The following is a 22,010-nucleotide window of genomic DNA, read 5'->3' as shown; positions in this document are numbered from 1 at the left end:
AGCCCACTGAGCGAGGCCAGGGATTGAACCCGCATCCTCATGGCTACTAGTTGGGTTCGTTCCCTCTGAGTCACGACAGGAACTCCCTGTATTACACTTTCTTAATGATTAAATGGTCGTGATCACGGTGGATAAGTAGGCTTGCGACATGGAAGGAGAGGAAAAGAAAGGAGCCACCCAGCAGAGTTGCATATGAACGAAAAGATACACAGATCAAAGCAAACCTTTCCTGGCTCCTGTTCTCTGAAAAATACCCAGGGTTAAAAGAGATCAGAATTCACAGACAGAATGGACGTGATCTTCTAAGGGAGCATCTCAAAAATAAAATCACAGTGGAATTCAGAGCCCACGGCACTGCTAAGCCATTACACCTTCCTGGCGAGGAGTTAATCCTGCAGAGGAACTGGGGTGCCCTAGGCACACACGGAGACAACGGGACGCCACCGGTGAAACCAAACCCCTTCCTTACCAGCTCCCTCCCCCGTCCTTCCGGATCAGGACTGGAGGCACCTCAGCCCAGCCCACGGGGTGCTCATGCGAACGCCGGGGGCGGGGGCGCCCTTACCTTCTGCCGCTGCTGAATGTTGGCCACAGTGTCAGGCTGAAAGTCCAGCTTGTCCGTGCGGCAGAGTTTCCAGTAGAGGATGACGACGATCAGCGCCACCAGCAGCCCCGGAATGACCACGCCCACAATGACCCAGAGGTTGCTGCTCTGCGACTCCGGCTCCGGCCTCTTCACCCTGTCCACGGCTGCAGGCGAGGGAGGGGGTCTGTCAGGGGCTGCTCTGCGACCCTGGGCCAGGCGGCCCTTCCGGGCCGAGACTGTGCCTTCTTCCAGGAGCCACCCTCACAGCCCCCGTCCTTTCGGCGCAAGACGACTGGGGAGAGAGCACGCCCCCCGACGACAGGAAACGAGAGGCAGTGACAAACACGGGAGGGTCGGTCGCCTCGACCGCCCAGGAGCGACCACGGTGACATACGTGATGTGTCCTCAGGAACAGGGCTAACTCACGACAATGTCAGCTTATTCCTGGTCTCCTGGCTTCCAGCTCATTCCACCAGATCGGTCCCTAAACTCTCACTGCAGGAATGGTCCCACACCAAGAGCGAGGTCTGCGAGCCCTGCCTTCATGCCTTATCTGTGTCCCCACCCCCAGCCCCCAAGCCCTTGAAACATGACTTTTGATTCAAATTGCTTTACCTAAGGTACCAGCCGTCCACTTTAAAATGACATTAAATCAATTTACTTATTTGGAAGCCCTCACTCCCCCCTCCCACCCCCATTCCAACCCCATCTTTCCTGTCTCAACTACTCTGTCCTTCTTAATTTCCTTCACTGGCTCCTTCCCCCACCCCAGCCTCTCAGGACTGGACCCTCATCCCCTTTATTCTACACGCATCCTCTCTCAGGATTCGGCTTTTTTCTTGATCTTTAAAAAAATGTTTTTTAATATTTTGAAAAAAATCTTAGGAGTTCCCATCATGGCTCAGTGGAAACAAGTCTGACTTGTACCCATGCAGACACAGGTTCGATCCCTGGCCTCGCTCAGTGGGTTAAGGATCCAGCATTGCCAGGAGCTGTGGTGTAAGGCGAACACTGGGCTCGGATCCTGTGTTGCTCTGGCATCGGCCATCGGCTGCAGCTCTGATCTAAAACTTCCACATGCCACAGGTGCGGCCCTAAAAAGACAAAAAAAAATTTTTTTTACTGGAGTATAGCTGACTTACAATGTGATATTAGTTTCAGGTATACAACCAAGTGAATCAGTTATACATCTGTCCATTTCGTTCCAGATTATTGTATTTTCTTTACACGGCACTGAGCAGGTGGCCATGTGCTGTACAGTGGGTCCTTCTTACTTCTTTATCTCATACACAGGAATGTGGACACGTCCATCCCAGCCTCCCAGCGCATCTCTCCCCTCAACTTTTCCCCTTCGATAACGCCAAGTTCAGTGTTGAAATCTCTGAATCCACTTCTGTTTTGCGAATAAGTTCTTTTGCAGCATTTTTATGAGATGCCACGTATAAGTGATATCATACATTTGTCTTTCTCTGTCTGACGAACTTCACTTAGTATGATAAGCTCTAGTTGCATCCACGTTGCTGCCAGTGGCATGGTTTCATTCTTGTTTATGACTGAGTCATAGTCCATGTGCATATGTACCCCGTCTTCTCTATTCATTCTGCTGCTGATGGACATTTAGGTTGCTTCCACGGCTTCACTACTGTAGACAGTGCTGCAACGAACACGGCGGTGGAGGTATCTTTTTGATGTACTGGTTTTCTCTGGACACAGGCCCAGGAGTGAGACTGCTGGATCACATGGTAGCACCATATTTCGTTTTTGAAGGAACCTCCACACTGTTTTCCATAGCGGATACACCCACTGACATTCCCACCAACATGCTCCGCACTCTCTCTGGCAGTTATTATTTACAATAATACATTGTAAATATTAAACTGACTCGCTGACGACAGCCATTCTGACCGGTGACAGGTGATACCTCATTGTAACTTCATTATAGTTTTGATTTGCTTTTCTCTAATAATTAGTGATGTGGAGCATCTTATCTTTTCGTGTGCTTTTTGGCCATCTGTCTGCTTTCTTTGGAGAAATGTCTATTTAGATCTTCTGACCATTTTTTACTTGGGTTGTTTGGGCTTTTCTGGATATAAAGCTGTATGAGATGTTTGTACATTTTGGAGATTGGTACTTTGTTGGTCGCAAGTATTTTTTCCTCCCATTTTGCAGGTTGTTCTTTCGTCAGCTCTTCGGGAAAGCTCAACTGCTTCCAGTCCTCTTAAAGCTCAGGTTCCGACCACCAGGCTCTGAAAATCAAAATGCCCCCTCCTCTCTGCCCAACTCGCTCTGTTAGGGCCACTTCACAAGGACCTCTCCAAGACGACACTAAATTCCCCCCATCTAAGGCCTTTTGTTCTTGCTTGTCTTTGTCTGATAAATGATATGCTGCTATTCTTTCAAAATGCATTTTGTTACATAAATGTATCATCTTGGAGTTCCTGCTGTGGCTCAGCAGAAACAAATCTGACCAGTATCCATGAGGACGCAGGTTCGATTCCTGGCCTCACTCAGTGGGTTAAGGATCCGGCATTGTCATGAGCTGTGGTGTAGGTCATAGATGCGGCTTGGATCTGGTGTTGCTGTGGCTGTGGTATAGGCCAGTGGCTATGGCTCCAATTTGACCCCTAGCCTGGGAACATCCATATGCCTTGAGTGCGGTCCTAAAAGCAAAAAACAAACAAACAAACAAACAACAACAAAAAAAGTATCATCTTGATGGACGATACAACCTTCCTCATTAAAATGGTCATGACTCTAAACCTTGTCTTTTCAAATTCATCTTGGTCTTCCTGGGCAGAGACTAAGTTTTATGCTCTTTTCACAGCCTATAATGGTTAACATATGCTGCAGCATCAAGATGTTTCTACTCAAAGATCTAACAATAAGAAAGATGCTCGGCGCTGGATTAAGTTTGGGTTTAGGTCCCTGAGAGAATGACAAGGGAGGGGAGCGAGCCCTCTAAAGCACACGCGCTACGAAAGAAGCACAAATTACAAAGCAAAGGCTATATGCAAGAAATGGAAAAAATGACAATGTGGTAAAAACTTGAATTTTTAAATCGGGCCTGAATACAGTTAACATTCAGTTCATTCTGCATGAAAACAGCTGACAATATAGGAGTGACACAACCAGAGATGCTGGGACAACTGGATACTCTTCCTAGTTCTAACCTAATAAAACCCTGTGACGCATCCAAACAAGGCCCTAGGATGAGGTCCACAGCTGTTTGGGGGCTGGTCCTGGTGTTGGCCGAGGCTTCCAAGCCCAGGACTGCTAGCCCTGTGGTTTTGAGCATGCAACTGAGGGAAGGCAGGTTCAAGACACATGGAAAAAGCCTTGAAGGGTAACCACAGCCTACTGCAGGCCATCTTCGCTAAACAGTGAAATGCTCAGCGGGAGTGGGCCACCTCTCTGACAATCAGAAATGTCATTTATTGGGGTTCCCATTGTGGCGCAGTGGAAATGAATCTGACTAGGATCCATGAGGACACAGGTGTGATTCCTGGCCTTGCTCAGTAGGTTAAGGATCCAGGGGGGTCATGAGCTGTGGTGTAGGTCACAGAGCCAGCTCAGATCTGGCGTGGCTGTGGCTGTGGTGTAAGCTGGCAGCTGTGGCTCCTATTTGACCCCTAGCCTGGGAACCTCCATATGCTGCGGGTACAGCCCTGAAAAAAAAAAAAGAGAGAAAAAAAGAAATGTCATTTATCTAGAAATACAAGTAAGTGCCTCATTTTTTCAGTGCTTTGAATCAGAATACCCTAATATACAATCATACCTCAAATATACAAACACAAACCACCAATGGTTATTTGCTTCAACTCTCCAATTGTCATCCCTAACATAGAGAACGTGTGCCCATTAGCCCTCATCCTGGTAAATTTCCAGAGTCAAGTATACATCTTACAAAGAATATTCCATTATTGAGGATAATTTTAAAGCTGTCTTAAAAAAACAAAACAAAACAAAAAAAAACCCACCAACCTGCCTTTGTCACCCATGCGCTCTCTGTGGGAGTTTTTCAACATCCTCTGATATTGAATTCCTTCTAAGCACGTACTGACGGGAGCAAGTTTCACTGAACTCTTACCAGGATTGCCCCCAGGACCATAAAGGAGAGATATCCATACTAAAATAGTAGTCTAGGAGTTCCCATCACGGCTCAGCAGTAACAAATCTGACCAGTACCCATGAGGATGTGGGTTCGATCCCTGGCCTTGCTCAGTGGGTTCAGAATCTAGCATTGTATGAGCTGTGGTGTAGGTCACAGACCCAGCTCAGATCCCACATGGCTGTGGCTGTGGCGTACATCGGCAGCTATAGCTCTGATTCAACCCCTAGTCTGGGAACTTCCACGGGCTGAGGGTACAGCCCTTAAAAAAAAAAAAAAATAGTAGTTTGATTCACAAAGGTTTATTTAGATAAATTTACTCCTCCATGCCTCTCCTTTTCTTAATTTTAAATATCCCAAATCTACAAGTTGGAAGAAAAAAGGCACTGAGAGCAGGCATTGCCGGCGGGGAGGTGGGGCGCAGGAACCTAGACTCTCCCAACAATAACAAAGAAGCATCAAAATACCTCTTTCTAAATGGTGAGAGGTGTGAGGACTGGGTGGGAGAGAAACAGGACTGAAAAGGGTAAGGAAGAAGGGCTTCTTTGTGTCAAAAGACCCAGAAGGAAGCCAATAAATGCAGGGGGCACCTCCCAGCTTCCTGCGTGACTCACTGTCCCCGCCAACATTCAAAATATGACATATAAAATTCTGGAATAAATACAGAGAAAACACATTCTTTTACCCAAGACAACATTTTTAAAAAGAAATAGTACAGGAGGAGGAGGAAAAAATGTTCAAGTTAACCTACTCACTAGAATATAAAATGCTAGGTAGGAGAAAGAAGAGGGAAGGCTGCCCCTACAAGCAATTGAAAGAAAAAAGGTCTTGGCAAACTAATTTTAACCACCAACATCTTATATAAATGGCACTTAATAATAAAGATTTAAGACATAAGTCTACTATGCACACATAAGAATGCTTTCCATTCAGAGTGTGTTGTCCAAAAACGACTGGCTTTTGACCTCAGCAGAGCACAGAGGACCCTGGGGCCAAGCCTCACACACTTACGTTGGGCAACAGCGCCTTGAATCCGGTAACCCAAGATGATGGCCGCTCTCTGGATATCTATCCTGTTAATCAGATCTGAAGACTTGACTGCACTGAGTCTTTCTCCATCCTGATCCTCCACAAAGTAGATGAGCTGCACGGGATTGTCGTCTCCCTCGAGCCGCGATACATTTACCACCTGAAAGATAAGGGGAACCATGAGCATTTTAGAAGCTCATGTTTCTAGATGCCCCTTCTGGGGGCACTCCATCTTGACTGTGTTATAACAAGGTAGGCAACTGAATCAGCAATCACAAACTTCTCAGCAAAGAAAAGCCCAGCACTAGATGGTTTAGTAGATAAATTCTACTAAACATTTAAAGAATCAACGCCAATCCTTCTCAATATTTTCCAAAAAATTGAAGAAGAGGGAACACTCTCAATTTTGTTTCACGAGGGACTCCTGCTGTGGCACAGTGGGTTAAGAATCTGACTGCAGTGGCTTGGGTCGCTGCAGAGGTGTGGGTTCAACCCCCATCCAGTACTGTGGGTTAAGGGATCCAGTGTCACCACAGCTTCGGCATAGCTGCGCCTCGGATTCAATTCCTGACCCAGGAACTTCCACATGCTGTGGGTGTGGCCATTAAAAAAATTGTTTAATGAGACTAATATTACCCTAATATCAAAGCCAGGTAAAGACACTATGAGAAAAGAAAACTACAGGCCAATATCTCTAAGGAATATAGATGCAAAAATTCTGAACCAAATATTAGCAAACCAAATTCAATAGCACATTACAAGGATTATGCACAATGATCAAGTAGGATTCATTAACATATGCAAATCAATAACTGATACATCACATTAATAAATGAAACAAAAATCATATGGTTATCTCAATAGATGCAAAAAAAAAGCATCTGACAAAATTCAACATCCATTCATGATAAAAACTCAACAAATTGAGTGTAGAAAGAACGTACCTCTACAAAGAAAAGGCCATATGTGATAAATTCACAGCTAACATTGTACTCAACAGTGAAAGGTTGAAAGCTTTTCCTTTAAGATCAGGAATAAGACAAAGAGTATCCACTCTTACTATTCCTTTTCAACACAGTACTAGAAAACCCAGCTGGAGCAAACAGACAAGAAAAACAAGAAAAGGCTTCCAAAATTGAAAAGGAAGAAGTAAAATTGTCTCTGTTTGCAGATGACATGATATAGAAAACCCTAAAGACTCCACCAAGAAACTATTAGAACTAGTAAATGAAGTCAATAAAGCTGCAGGATATAAAATCAACATGTAGAAATCAGTTGTGTTTCTAAACATCAACAACAAAGAACCTGAAAAAGAGACAAGCAGTCCCATTGACAATAGCATCAAAAATAATAAAATACTCGGGAATAAATTTAACCAAGGAGGTAAAGATCTGTACACTGAAACGTATAAAACATTGATAAAAGAAACTGAAGACACAAAAAAATGGAAATATATCCCATCATCATGGATCAAAAGAATTAATACTGTTAAAATGACCATACTCTCCAAAGCCATCTATAGAATCAATGCAATCCCTATCAAAATTCCAGCAGCATTTTTTTACAGAAATAAAAAAATCATAAAATTCACATGGAACCACAAAAGACGCTTGTGAGAAGTGAGCCAAGAATACTCAATGGGTAAAAGACAGTCCCTTTGATAAGTGGTATTGGGAAAACTTGGTATTCATATTCAAAAGAATGAAACTAGGTGTTATCTTACTCACAAAAATTAACTCCAAATGGAAACATCTGAAACCATAAAACTCCTACAAGAAAACACAGAGTAAAAGCTCCTTGACAAAGGAGTTGGCAATGACTTTTTTGGATAAAACATTCAAAGTAAAGCAACAAAGCAAAAATAAACAAATAAGACTACATCAAACTAAAAAGCTACTGCACAGCAAAAGAAACAATCGACAAAATGAAGAGGTGGAACAGGGGAAAACATCTGAATATCATATATTTGATAAGAGGTTAATATCCAAAATATATAAAGAACTCACACAACTCAATAGCAAAAAAATAATAATAATAATCTGATTAACAAATGGACATAGGATCTGAACAGACATTCTTCCAAAGAAGACACAGAAATGGCCAACAGGTACATGAAAAGGTGTCCAACATCACTAATCATCAAGGAAATGCCAATCAAAAGCACAACGAGGTATCACCTCATACCTGTTAGAATGGCTATAATCAAAAGGACAAGAGGCCTTCCCGTTGTGGCTCAGTGGTTAACGAATCCGACTAGGAACCATGAGGTTGCGGGTTCAATCCCTGGCCTTGCTCAATGGGTTAAGGATCCAATGTTGCCATGAGCTGTGGTGTAGGTCGCAGACGCAGCTCGGATCCTGCGTTGCTGTGGCTCTGGTGTAGGCTGGTGGCTACAGCTCCGATTAGACCCCTAGTCTGGGAACCTCCAGATGCCACAGGAGCAGCCCTAGAAAAGGCAAAAAAAGACAGGAAAAAAAAAAAAAAAAAGGACAAGAGATAAGTGCTAGTGAGGATGTAGAGAAAAGGGAACCCTCATACACTGTTGGTGGGAATGTAAATTCGTACAGTCACTGTGGAAAACAGTATGGAGGTTCCTCGGAAAATTTTAAATGGAACTACCATATGGTCCAGCAATTTCACTTCTGCACATAGATCCAAAGTAAGTGAAATCACTATTTTGAAAACATATCTGCACCCCATGTTCACTGTAGTATTATTTACAATAGGCAGGACATGGAAGCAACCTAAGTGTCCATCTAAAGACAAATGAGGGGAGTTCCCGTCGTGGCGCAGTGGTTAACGAATCCGACTAGGAACCATGAGGTTGGGGGTTCGGTCCTTGCCCTTGCTCAGTGGGTTAACGATCCGGCGTTGCCGTGAGCTGGGGTGTAGGTTGCAGACGTGGCTCGGATCCCGAGTTGCTGTGGCTCTGGCGTAGGCCGGTGGCTACAGCTCCGATTCAACCCCTAGCCTGGGAACCTCCATATGCCGCGGGAGCGGCCCAAGAAATAGCAACAACAACAAAAGACAAAAAGACAAAAAAAAAAAAAAAAAAAAAAAAAGACAAATGAGGAGTTCCCGTCGTGGCGCAGTGGTTAACGAATCCAACTAGGAACCATGAGGTTGCGGGTTTGGTCCCTGCCCTTGCTCAGTGGGTTAATGATCCGGCGTTGCCGTGAGCTGTGGTGTAGGTTGCAGACGCGGCTCGGATCCCACGTTGCTGTGGCTCTGGCGTAGGCTGGTGGCTACAGCTCCGATTGGACCCCTAGCCTGGGAACCTCCATATGCCGTGGGAGCAGCCCAAGAAATAGCAAAAAGACAAAAAATAAAATTAAAAAAATAAAAAAATAAAGACAAATGAATAAAGACAATGTGGTATGATACATGATACACACACACATACATGTACACACACAATGGAATATTATTTATCCATTAAAAAAGACGAAAACCCTGTCTTTTGCAACAACATGGGATGAATCTTGAGGGCATAATGCTTAGTGAAATAAGTCTGATAAAGACAAATAATGTATGCTCTCATGCACATATGGAATCTTAAAAAGCCAAACACAGAGAGTGGGTGGGTGGCTGCCAAGGGTAGGAAGTAAGGGAAATGGGTGATGGTGGTCAAAGGGTGTATACCGCCAGTCATAAAGGGATCTAACTACAGAATGGTGACTATAGTTAACAACACAGCATTGCATAATTGAAAGTTGCTAAGAAACTAGAGACTCTCATATTGAGTGAAGCCAGTCAGAAAGAGAAAGACAAATACCATATGATATCACTTATATCTGGAATCTAATATAAGGCACAAATGAACCCTTCCACAGAAAAGAAACTCATGTCCTTGGAGAATAGACTTGTGGTTGCCAGTGGGGAGGGAGAGGGAGTGGGCTGGATGGGGAGCTTGGGGTTAATGGATGCAAACCGTTGCCTTTGGAATGGATGAGCCATGAGATCCTGCTGTGTAGCACTGGAAACTATGTCTAGTCACTTATGAGGGAGCATGATAATATGAGAAAAAAGAATGTATACATGTATGTGTAACTGAGTCACCACACTGTAGACTAGAAAAAGAAAACTGTATTGGGGAAATAACAATTAAAAAAAATAAAAATAAAACAACTGAATAAAAAAATTTGAGCAATAAAAAAATAAAAGGAAAGTTGCTAAGAAAGTAGATAGGTTAAGTTCTAACCACACACACAACACACACACACACACAAAAGGTACTATGTGAGCGATGGATGTGTTAACTAATCTTATTATAATCATTTTGCTATATATCCATGTATCAAATCATCACATTATGCACCTTAAACTTATATAATGTTATACGTCAATTACATCTCAATCAAGCTGGAAATAAATCTCATCAATTCGTAATATGCTGGGCCAAAGAGTACTCTGTTTTGTCCCAAATTTATCTCTTTCTGGGGTTAACAGGGCCATTCTTTTCCATTCGTACTTTAGAATCAAGTACACTCGATGTGTCACAGTTTTGCGTAAATACAGGTTTTGCTTTCGATGCTTTTCCTCTTAGTAGTATGCAACAACCTTCTCGCCCCTCTAGACTCCAAATGGTGGACTGAGAGAACAATCAACAATAACCCCAGAGTATACACATAACCTGAATGTTTGCTCTCTACATCTGCCATTTGCAAAATGCAGCTGCTGCTTTTCCAGCCGCGGTCCAGAACTGTGATGGTGCCCTGTGCTCTGGACATGGCTGCTGGCCTCCTTTACTCCTGGAAATTTTTGGCAAATCAACCATTTCATGATTTCACTGTGAATGCCTCCTTACAGATAATGTATAAAGACCCTTGGAGTTCCCCTTGCGGCTCAGCGGTAACGAACCTGACGAGTACGCATGAGGACACGGGTTCAATCCCCAGCCTCCCTCAGTGGGTTAAGGACCTGGCATTGCCGTGAACTGTGATATAGGTCGCAGACGTGGCTTGGTTCCTGTGTTGCTGTGGCTGTGGCGACCCCTAGCCTGGGAACTTCCATATGCTGTGGGTGCAGCCCTAAAAAGACAACAACAACAACAACAAAAATCCTTAATGACAGAGGTCCAAACGCTCATCCCTGGAGAAGCTGTTCTTTACACTCTCCCACCTTGAGAAGGGCTCACATGTCCAGCCCTTTGTTTGCTCTTTCTAGGCCAATCCCTGGACCACTCTGCTCCCTAAACATCTACTACCTCCCCTTGCCCCTGAACTATGCTGTCATGGTTAATTTTTATTAGCCTTTACAAGAACACCATTGAAGGGCTACTGAAAAGCCAGTAGATTATATCACCTGTCCCAGGTAGAGTGTATCACCTATCTCTGTGGCTATTCATTCCATTGAGAAGTTCTGGTACATTTTAGAAACACCACTTCTTGCAGAAACCATATACCCAAGTACCCAATGATATTCGCCTTGATGAAAGATTCCACAAACTTCCTCAATCTGAAAGTCACGGTCAAAAAAAATCTAATCCCAGTATCGTTTCTAGGTGACTTCTTACCAGAGTCATAGCTGGAATCCATGCAACCACGGTATGATGGAGTCACCATTTGGGTCAACAGTGTCCGTTTTATTTAAAAAATATTTTCTGATTAAAATCATAGGTTTGTGGATGTCCCACTGTGACTCAGCAGGTTAGGAACCCAACTAGTATCCATGAAGATGCTGGTTTGATCCCTGGCCTCGCTTAGTAAGTTAAGGATCCAGTGTTGCATAAACTGCGGAGTAAGTTGCAAACATGGTTTGGATCCCACATTGCTGAGGCTGTGGTGTAGGCTGGCAGCTGCAGCTCTGATTCGACCCCTAGCCAGGAAACTTCCATATGCTGCAGGTGTGGCCCTAAAAAGCCAAAAAAACCCACAAAACAAAACAAAAAAAAAACCCACCATATTACACATTAGAAAGTTGGAAAGAGAACTGCTAAAGAGGGGAGATTTTAGTTTTCATCACAAGAAAAAATAAAATAAAATAAAATCACATGTTTCAGATTTCCCTGTGGTCCAGAGGGTTAAGGATCCAGTACTGTCACTGCTCTGGTTCCAGTCACTGCCATGGCAGAGGTTTAATCCCTGGCCCAGGAACTTACCTACACCTGGGCATGGCGAAAAGATAAATAAAAATAAATAAATAAATAAAATCATATGTTCACTATACAAAGTATATACTTCTTAGAGAAAATTTGAAAAACATGAACAATAAGTATAAAGAATAAAATAAATCATGCCATTTGTAGTAACATGGATGGAACCAGAGACTCTCATACTAAGTAAAATCAGAAAGAGAAAGACAAATAGCACATGATATCACTTATATTTGGAATCTAATACATGGCACAAATGAATCTACCTACAAAAAAGAAACAAACTCATGGACGTGGAGAACAGACTTGTGGTTCCCAAGGGGGAAGGGGAGAGAGTGGGATGGACTGGGAGTTTGGGGTGAGTAGATGCTAATGATTGCATTTGGAGTAGAGAAGCAATGAGGTTCTGCTGTATAGCAGAGGGAACTGTATTTAATCACTTGTGACAGAACATGATAGAGGATAGTGCAAGAAAAAGAATGTATACATATGTATAACTGGGTCACTTTGCTGTACAGCAGAAATTGAGAGAACATTGTAAATCAACTAAAAAAAAGAATAAAATGAAAATCACCTGAAATTCAATCAACCAAAGAAAATCATTGTAAACATGTTGGCATATTTCCTCCTGTTATTTTTTCATGAGTTTTATATTAATATTTGGATTATAGGGCATATAGCTTTTTTATGGCCTCTCTTTACTTGAGCTTTTTTCTATATTCTTCGCTAAATGAAAAAAGGTGATAATGGGACATTCCAACACATAAAGATTTCACTACAATTTGTAAATAAATCCATTCTCCAGTTGCCAGACATTTGTTTTAATACTTTCACTTTCACACATTATGTTTCCCTGAGTCCTGGACTGTGGTACAGAAATTCTCATCTACATTCTTGAGTTTGATCCTTGCAAAAGGGAGGACCTATCGGGCACAGTTTCGAGCCATCAATCCATCAGATGGCACCGTTCACCTGGGATGGCTTGGTGAACTTCCCCAAAGCCCGTATTCCTATCCTAGGGAACTTGCACCACTCGTCGAGCACCTCATCCTGCCGCTCTGTGGGATTCTCCAACTGCTCTATGTGCACGAACCAACCTCCACCCAGACCTCGAGCTCAACAAAGCCGGGGTTGCTAAATAAGGTTTGCATAACTCCTTTTAACTTTTGTGTGTGTGTGTCTGTTTAGGGCCACACCCGCCGCATATGGCGGTTCCCAGGCTAGGGGTCAAATGGGAGCTGTAGCCGCCGGCCTACACCACAGCCACAGCAATGCCAGAGCCGAGCCGCATCTTCGACTTACACCACAGCTCACAGCAACGCCGGATCCTCAACCCACTGAGCAGGGCCAGGCATCGAACCTGTGTTCTCATGGATACTAGTTGGGTTCGTTACTACTGGAGCCCCAACTGGAACTCCTCATTTTAATTTTTAATCTTAGTTTTATAGCTATTTGCTTAATGTTACTGTCAGTTTTTTAAATGAGTTTTTTAATTTCCTCTATATTCTACTGCATCTGGCAAAGGAACTATTTTAGAAACCTAACAACCACCTTTCTGGGAGGGAAAATAAAGAGCAACACTTATAGGCGAAACCTTGGTAAAGGGTTGAGGGCTGCTGACCCCTGCTCTCCCTACCAGGGGTCAGCTTCCCAACTTTCTCTCTAGCGCCTCTAAAGCACCCACCTCCCCACCCCTGCACGCCTGGATTTCACCCTGGCTTCCCATCTCTGAAATGCCAGGGCTCTAAATATCTCATTTTCCTAACTCTACACGTCAGCATTAGGAAAGGAGAAAAAAAAATCCAAAATCATGTAATTCACATGGAGATGGGAATAAATTACAGCCCAACCTCCAACTCTCTGTGGGGATGTGCGCTTTTAAGTGGGTCACTTTTGGATTCAAATGAATCTGTCGTCTGCAACCTTTCTGCTGGCTTACACAGTGACGACACTTTGGGGAACACGGAGAGGTGGGGAGGACAAGGTGCCCGAACAGAATGTTTTTCTCTTTCCGGTCTCTCGAGGTCTCTTCCCGCTGTATGATTTACCTCTGACGCGATCCGCAACGCTCACCGTACAACTGACTCCCTTTTTGGTAATGAAAAAGCTCCCCTTTGAAAAATCAGGTCATCCAAAGAGATGGCAATCTACTGACACGTTCTTTTGCTGGGGTCCCCACAAGGCCTTCTGCTGCGCTGACCATGGACGAAAGACTCAGGAACTCTCTGTCTAGCCTCTAGCTGAGCTGAGAGGCTGCCACATTCAACGGCTGCCCGAGAGAGCAACCCATCTGTTGAGCTGAATTTTCTCCTGGCACTTCCCATTTGCATGAAAACTCAGCCTGTTTTTTGAGGACAGCTCTCTCTCTTTTCCCGTCTCCCCCGCCACACACACACACACACCCCTTTAGGCTTCTTAGCCATACCTGCACCATGCTGTTCCCGGCAGCAACAGTGGCCCTTCTCCACATCCGCCTTCTGGTGGAAACTTCGCTCAGCAGCTGGGCCAGTTTGCGCTCCATCTCAGCCTGAAACACTTCGTTCTGGAGCTGCTTCTCAACAACACCCAGGAGGACTGCATGTCAGACGAGACACACACAGGCCCCCAGACAAGTTAGCAGTGGAGGAAAAAAAGGGTGTGGGTAGGTGGAGGTGTGTGTGTGTCAAAGAAATTAACACAGGATTACAACAAAATGCCAGTCCCCCAAGAGGAGATGTTAAACGGGGAAGAAGGACTGTGAACGGGGTACAGAAGAGCCACGTGGAGTAGCCCAGGGTCTTATCTCTAAAGATTCCAAAGACCAGTGGCCAGAAGTCCCAGGAGCTCGGCAGTGCAGGAGCTGCGGAGCTAGGAGCTCCCTACACAAGATCAAACCTTGTCTGCACGTATTCCAGATTTCTGGAAATGGCTTGAGTCCCTCTCTTACGACGACTCAAGATGTGGACTCATGAACTGACTCCAGATAAGGGTGCCTGTGCTCAGACATTTGCTGGAAACAAGAAGATCTAAACGGACGACGACGGCGGCGGCGGCGAGTCGGCAGGGCACAGGAGCCAAAAGCATGTGCTTTTCAGCCAGAACTGTCGACTCCCCTCTGACAGAGGACCCTGGGCAAGTCATGACACCACGATGAAAATTATCTGGGATAAGGCCACTGTAGCCTGCAAAGTGGTGGGGCCTTTCTGTGGGAGCTCCTATGTGAAGCAATGCGTGCGCGCCGTCGGGGAACCTGTAAGTGGCGGCCACGCCCACGCCACAAGCTTCCCGACCCCGACCCCGACCCACCCCCCCCCATGCGTTGCTGCGCTGCTTCCACACGGGGCACTGCAGGCATCTAACCACCTTTACCCTTCCGTGCACTGGGTGAGCCAGCCCTTCTCTGCATAGCCTTAGCAGTAAATACCCCACTCGGGCCCCCAAGACTTTAAAACATGCTTCTTATTTGTTCACCAAGTTAGCTTATCAAATATGCCCTTTTAAAACCAGACATATAAGACTCTTAGGGGAAATAAAAAAAAAAAGAGAGATCCCTGCTTTATTCAGAACCTCATCCTGTTCTGGGTTAGAGGACTGTCAATTCCTGTTAGACGTTGCCCTCGATTTGATGCATGAATTTTAAAGAAAGCCAATTCTTTGTGTGCCATAACTCAGCAGGACACAGTCCCAGAGCCAGATCTGAATCCCTTCCTCATTCATTCTTTGCCAAGGATCCAAGGTACATTTTGCCCTGAATTTAGGCCCCAGAAACAGGAAAGGCGGTATCCTTCTCAACACCCCCGCACAAGCTTCGTTATTCCTACAGGAACCAAAATGTTATGTAAGTTAAACATACCTGTTCTTACCCAAGACGACTTCAACAACTGAGACAGGTTGAGCTGGGGGTACTGGAAGGCTATAAAAAGGAAAGGGTTAGAAAAGGAAAAAGATCCATTAAAAAAAAAACATGTTTGCAACAGTCAGAGAGATGAGTGGTCCCGGGAGTGGTGGCTAAGTCACAGCACGATGCCACTCCTACACTGATGAGCTCTGAATTTGGAAGATCAAAGTGCCAGAGTGGGGACACTAAGGCAGGGACTGTAAGAGGGTTTGGAGCACATAAGTCTCCAGGAGCAAGAGGGGGGAGAGGAGTTCCTGCCGTGGCTCAGCAGAAACAAACCCAACTAGTATCCATGAGGACACAGCTTCGATCCCTGGCCTTGCTCTGTGGGTAGGTGATCCAGTGTTGCTGTGAGCTGTGGTGCAGGTCACAAATGAGGCTCAGATCCTGCATTGCTGTGGCTGTGGTATAGGCCGGCAGCTGCAGCTCCAGTTTCAACCCCTAGCCTGGGAACTTCCATATGCCGAGGGTGCAGTCCTAAAAAACAAACAAACAAAAAAACAAAAATAGAGGAGGGGGAGTTCCCGTCTTGGCACAGCGGAAATAAATCCGACTAGGAACCATGAGGTTGCGGGTTCAATCCCTGCCCTCGCTCAGTGGGTTAAGGATCCGGCGCAGCCCTGAGCTGTGGTGTAGGGTGCAGACACGGCTCAGATCTGGCATTGGTGTGGCTGTGGTGTAGGCCAGCAACTGTAGCTCTGATTAGACCCCTAGTCTGGGAACCTCCATGTGCCACAGGTGCAGCCCTAAAAAGACAAAAGACAAAAAAAAAAAAAAAAAAAAAAAAAAGAAGGGAAAGAAAGAGCTAATTCAAGTGACATCATGGGGCATAAGTTCCCCTTGAACTGTCACGGTCCCAGAACAGTGAGTTCACACACTGGGTTCCTCAGAGCCCTGGGCTTTGCACTGACTCAGGCAGGGTAAAGTGACCCTATGTCCAGCATACTCACTATTTTATCCATCCCCGCACTGTACAACACTGAAAGTTGCTATTCATAAGTAACAACTTTATTCCCTGACTTTTTTTTTTTCTTTTATCTTTTTAGGCCCACACCCACAGCATATGGAAGTTCCCAGGCTAAGGGTCAAACCGGAGTTGCAACTGCCGGCCTACACCACAGCCACAGCAATGCCAGATCTGAGCTGTGTCTGAAACCTACACTACAGCTCACGGCAACGCTGGATCCTTAATCCACTGAGCGAGCCCAGGGAGCGAACCTGCGTCCTTATGGATACCAGTCAGGTTTGTCACCACTGAGCCACCATGGGAACTCCCATCCCTGTCTACTTTTGCATTTTACAAGTTATTTTTTTTTTTTACACTTAATTAACAGTACCCTAAAAGACTCATTAAGCCATTTGGCTGCTCCATTTTGAAAAAGAATTTGGTATCCTTTTTTTGCCTGACTTTGACTCTGGAATCTACTGTTTTGTGAAGTGAACATTTTCCCTGCCCCCATTCCAGTCCATTTGTACTGTGAACCGAATTGCATCCATCAGGCAGAAGGTGCGGTTTCTTTTCATTTCTTTTTAAGTGAACACACAGTAAAATTCGCTTTCTGGTGTTCAGTGTTATGGGCTTTGACAAATGCACAGAGGCGAGTGACCAGCACAATAAAGACACTGGGCACTTTCATCTGCCCCCAGAACTGCTTTCTGCTACCACCGTCTAGCTTTCCCCATGCCCTTCACCCGACAACCACAGATCTGTTCTCCATCCCTCTGGTTTCATCTTTTCCAGAACTGGCATGGCCTTTGATAGGGCCCTGGACTCTCTAAAGAGAATAATAAAGCAAGCCCAGTGGGGGAGGAGGGCTCTGGAGGCCCCCCCTGCTGGGATCTGAGCCGCTCCAATTTTAGCCGATGGACAGTCTGCATTTGTGCTATTTCATTTGACAAGGAGAGGTCCGCCAAGGCCCGGACCCGCAGGCCCCAGGGCCCAGCGCTGGAGGGAGGGCAGCACTCACGTTCGGCAATCTGCAGCACCGGGTACCCCAGGTAGAAGCTGAACTCCACCACACTCAAGTTCCTGAGCAGCTCACTCACTTCGGACCCGTTCAGAAAGCCTTGCACGCCTTTAACAGCAAAGACGATATTCACGGGGCCCCGGCGAGGGGCCAGCCTTGAGGACCCCACCGTGATGTTCAAGATCTAAAGAGAAGAAACTGGAGTGAGCTTCCAAAACACATTAAGCGGGAGTTTCCACCATGGCTCAGCGGTTAACAAACCCAACTAGCATCCATGAGGACGAGGGTTCAATTCCTGGCCTCGCTCAGTAGATTAAGGATCCAGCTTTGCTGTGAGCTGTGGTCGCAGGCGCGGCCCAGACCCTGCGTTGCTGTGGCTCTGGCATAGGCAGCGGCTACGGTTCCAATTGGACCCCTAGCCTGGGAATCTCCATGTGCCACGCGTGTGGCCCTAAAGAGACGAAAAGACAAAAAAAAAAAAAAAAAAAAAAAAAAAAACCAAGCTGATGCACCGTGCTGTACACATGAACTAATCCAACAGCGTAAATCAACTACTCCCCAACAAAATATCAACTATACCCCCCAAATTTTTCTTTTTTTCCAATAAAATTTTTTAAAAAGAAACAATATTTGCTTATAAAGAAATAGTATATACCAGTGCCCCACCAAAAAAAATTAAAAGCCCAAGTAGGATTTCTCTCTCACAATTTCTCTCCTCAAGTTTTTTTCAAAGGGATGAACTTTTTTTTTTTTTTGGCTGCACCTGTGGCATGTGGAAGTTCCCTGGCCAGGGATCAAACCCTCCCCGCCCCGACATTTTTAACTAGAGCCACAGCAGCGACAACACCAGTTCCTTAACCCACTGAGCCATCAGGGAACCCCTGGCATGAGCATTTTTAAAGGAAGAGTAATTGGCTTTACAACCTGGTTCCCTTTTGTGATCCCTTAAACCTGCAGTTTATTGAAAGTGTTTTTTGTATTAAGTCAGGAACTGAGCACACGTATTTACAGTCCCTCCCCTTTTCCTTCCCATCCCAAATCCCACTGAAACAACAAAAAGATAAACAAAGGGGACTAAATCCACAACAGCCCTGAAAATGGAAGAAAACCAGAGATTCTGTCAAATTCCTGGAAGATGGAGAGAGGACAGGATCACTTTGACACAGACCAGAACGGAGGGAACTGAGGCCCCAACACACACAGGCACAGACGCCAGAGGTCCTAAGAGCCACCTCCCCCAGGGGCCCCAGCAGGCCTCCATGGCGGAGACCCTCAGGAGCTGACATGCAGTGTGGGCTGCAAGACTGCAAGCAGTGTCACTTATTAAAGACTGTGCCACCAGCTGAGTCAACTGTCTCCCTTCTCTCTCCCTTCTAGCTTCACATCCAGGCCAGCTCAGAAGTGCAAGCAGCCACCCCACCTTCACCCCAGGAGCCCAAAGAACTGCTCCCTAAGGAAGATGATCTCCTTGCCTGAGATGACCCCAAGACCCGCCATGGGGTGGCCCCTAAGCAGGAAGTGGGGGTGGAGACAACTGCAGAGCAGACAGAGACAAAGATGGAAAGACAACGAAAGAAAAGAGCAGCTCCGCCATGAAAAACACACTAGCGTCCCCTCCCCTCAGGATGCAACCTCCTCATCGCACGCAGGGGGGGAGGGGGCCCAGTCTGCCAGTCTCTGACCACACACTGCCTGGTACCCAGGGCCCTAATGAACCCGCCCATCAAGAGGCAGGGCTGATGCAGACTCCACAGCTAACGGGGGAAGATGGACAAGGTGCCAAAACTAACCACCTGCTTCCTCATTCCTACAGACCACCACCAACAGTCTACACAATACTCTACCCGGCAAGAATATCATTTAAAATCAAGGAGAAATAAACAATTTCTCCAGCACACGAAAACTAAAAGAGTACAGCAATACTAAACACATTCTAAAAGAAATACTGAAAGGACTCCTCTACATAAACAAGTAAGAAGAAATAGGATGGAGGAAATCACAATTGGAAAGTAATTGCTTAAATAAGCTGGCATACAGATCTAAAAGGGGAAAAAAAAAAAAAAAAAAAAAAAAACCTTCTGTAAAAGCGAAGCTAAACACAGGAACAACAAAAAGGATAAACATGAAGATGTTAAAAAAAGGACATCAAAATCCTAAAATGTGAGGAATCAAAGTAAAATCTAGACTCTTTTCTTTTTTTAGAATGTGTTTGAGCCTATATGACTACCAGGCTAAAAGCAAGCAGATATAGGAAGGGGTCAGCATACTTGAAAGACAGGGCAACCATGAATCAAAACAAAATAACACATTCACAAAAACTAAAAAGAAGAGGGCACAAGCATAAAATAAGAGGAAATCATCCAACCAAAAAAAGAAAGGAATAAAGGAGAAACATCAAATCAATCAGAAAACAAGGCTTAAAATGGCAGCAAATACATATTTATCAATAATTACCTTAAATGTCAATAGACTGAATGCTCCAATCAAAAGACACAGAGTGGGAGTTCCTGGTGTGGCTCAGTGGTCGACGAATCTGACTAGGAACCATGAGATTGTGGATTCAATCCTTGGCCTCGCTCAGTGGGTTAAGGATCAGGCATTGCCGTGAGCTGTGGTGTAGGTTGCAGACATGGCTTGGATCCCTTGTGGCTGTGGCTCTGGCATGGGCTGGCAGCTACAGCTCTGATTAGACCCCTAGCCTGGGAACCTCCATATGCCGCAGATGCGGCCCCAGAAAAAGGCAAAAACAAAAAAACAAAAAAAAGACACAGAGTGGCAGATTGCATAAAAAAGCAAGAGCTTACAAGATGCTGTCTACAGGAGACTCGCCTAAGGGCAAAGGACACATACAAATTGAAAGTGAGGGGATGGAAAAAGGTATTTCATGCAAATGGAAAAGACAGGAAAGCAGGAGTTATAATACTCATATCAGACAAAATAGACTTCAAAACACAGGCCATAAAGAAAGAAAAAGAAGGACACTATTTAATGATAAAAGGATTCATTCAAGAAGAGGATATTATACTCATTTATATACATGTGTGTGTGTGTGTGTGCATGCCCCTAATATAGGAGCACTCAAATCCATACAACGAATACTAACAGACATAAAAGGAGAAAGTGATGGGAATACAATAACAGTAGGGGACTTTAACACCCCACTCACATCAATAAACAGAGCCTCTAAAAAGAAAATCAATAAAGCAAAAGAGATCCTAAATGACACAGTAGAAAAGTTAGACTTGATAACATTACATTACATTCAAAAAAATTAGAATATATATTCTTTTCAAGCGCTCATGGAACATTTTCAAGGATGTTCCACATACTGGGGCACAAAACTCACCTCAGCAAATTTAAGAGTATAGAAATTTTTTCAATAATAATTATTATCATTATTTCATGGTGGATCTTCTCTGACCACAATGGCATGAAACTAGAAATCAACCACAGGAAAAGAAATGAGAAAAAGCTAACTACATGGATACTAAAAAAGATGTTACTAAAAAACCAATGAGTCAATGAGGACATCAAAAGGGAAATTTAAAAAAATACTTCGAGACAAATGATAATGAAAACACAACCATTCAAAATCTATGGGATGCCTCAAAAGCACTGCTTAGAGAGAAGTTCAGTAGCAGTACAGGCCTTCCTCAAAAAAGAAGAAAATCCCAAATCAACACCTTAACCTATCCCATAAAAGAATCTGAAGAAGAAGAACAAATGAAATCTCAAGTCAGCAGAAGGAAGGAAATCATAAAGATCAGAGAGGATATCAATAAAATAGAGATTCAAAAAAAAAAAAAAGAAAAAAATCAATAAAATTCAGAGCTGGTTCTTTGAAAGGGTAAACAAAATTGACAAACCCCTGGCCAGACTCACCAAGAAGAGGAGAGAAAGAACTCAAATAAACAAAATGAGAAATGAAAAAGGAGAAATCTCAATGGACCCTGCAGAAATACAAAAAACCATAAGAGAATACTATGAACAATTACATGCCAACAAATTTGACAACCTAGAAATGGGCAACTTTCTAGAGACATACAGCCTGCCAAAACTGAATCAGGAAGAAATAGATCAAATGAACTGACCAATCACTAGAAATGAAATTGAATACATAATAAAAACACTCCCTACAAACAAAAGTCCAGGACTAGATAGTTTCACAGGTAAATTCTACCAAACATACAAAGAACTTATACCCATCCTTCTTAAACTTTTCCAAAAGGTTGAAGAGGAAGGAACACTCCCAAAGACATTTTATGAAGCCACCATTACATTAATACCAAAACCAGACAAAGATACCACCAAAAAAGAAAACTATAGGCCACTATCTTTGATGAATGTAG

General features: G+C 44.4%; 1 protein-coding gene across 2 annotated transcripts in view; it reads right to left on the bottom strand.

Moving 5' to 3' along the window:
* Positions 1–22,010, bottom strand: part of KIAA1549 — a 154,124-nt gene that overhangs the window by 56,152 nt on the left and 75,962 nt on the right. For both annotated transcript variants that reach the window (XM_021078582.2, XM_085005293.1), the window contains exons 6-10: positions 17,662–17,845; positions 15,650–15,709; positions 14,243–14,391; positions 5,706–5,883; positions 566–750 (exon numbers count right to left, since the gene is read on the bottom strand). In XM_021078582.2, the coding sequence (XP_020934241.2) occupies positions 566–750; positions 5,706–5,883; positions 14,243–14,391; positions 15,650–15,709; positions 17,662–17,845 (756 nt within the window). The remainder of the gene's footprint in view (positions 1–565; positions 751–5,705; positions 5,884–14,242; positions 14,392–15,649; positions 15,710–17,661; positions 17,846–22,010) is intronic.

This window comes from Sus scrofa, chromosome 18 (genome assembly GCF_054392235.1).
Source record: "Sus scrofa isolate SSC_HxYL_T2T_F1_AM1 chromosome 18, Sscrofa_HxYL_maternal_Yorkshire_Landrace_v2.0, whole genome shotgun sequence".
Classification (NCBI taxonomy): Eukaryota; Metazoa; Chordata; class Mammalia; order Artiodactyla; family Suidae; genus Sus; species Sus scrofa.
Note: the sequence above shows the minus strand (reverse complement) of the source record. Positions and strands in the feature narration are given on the sequence as shown.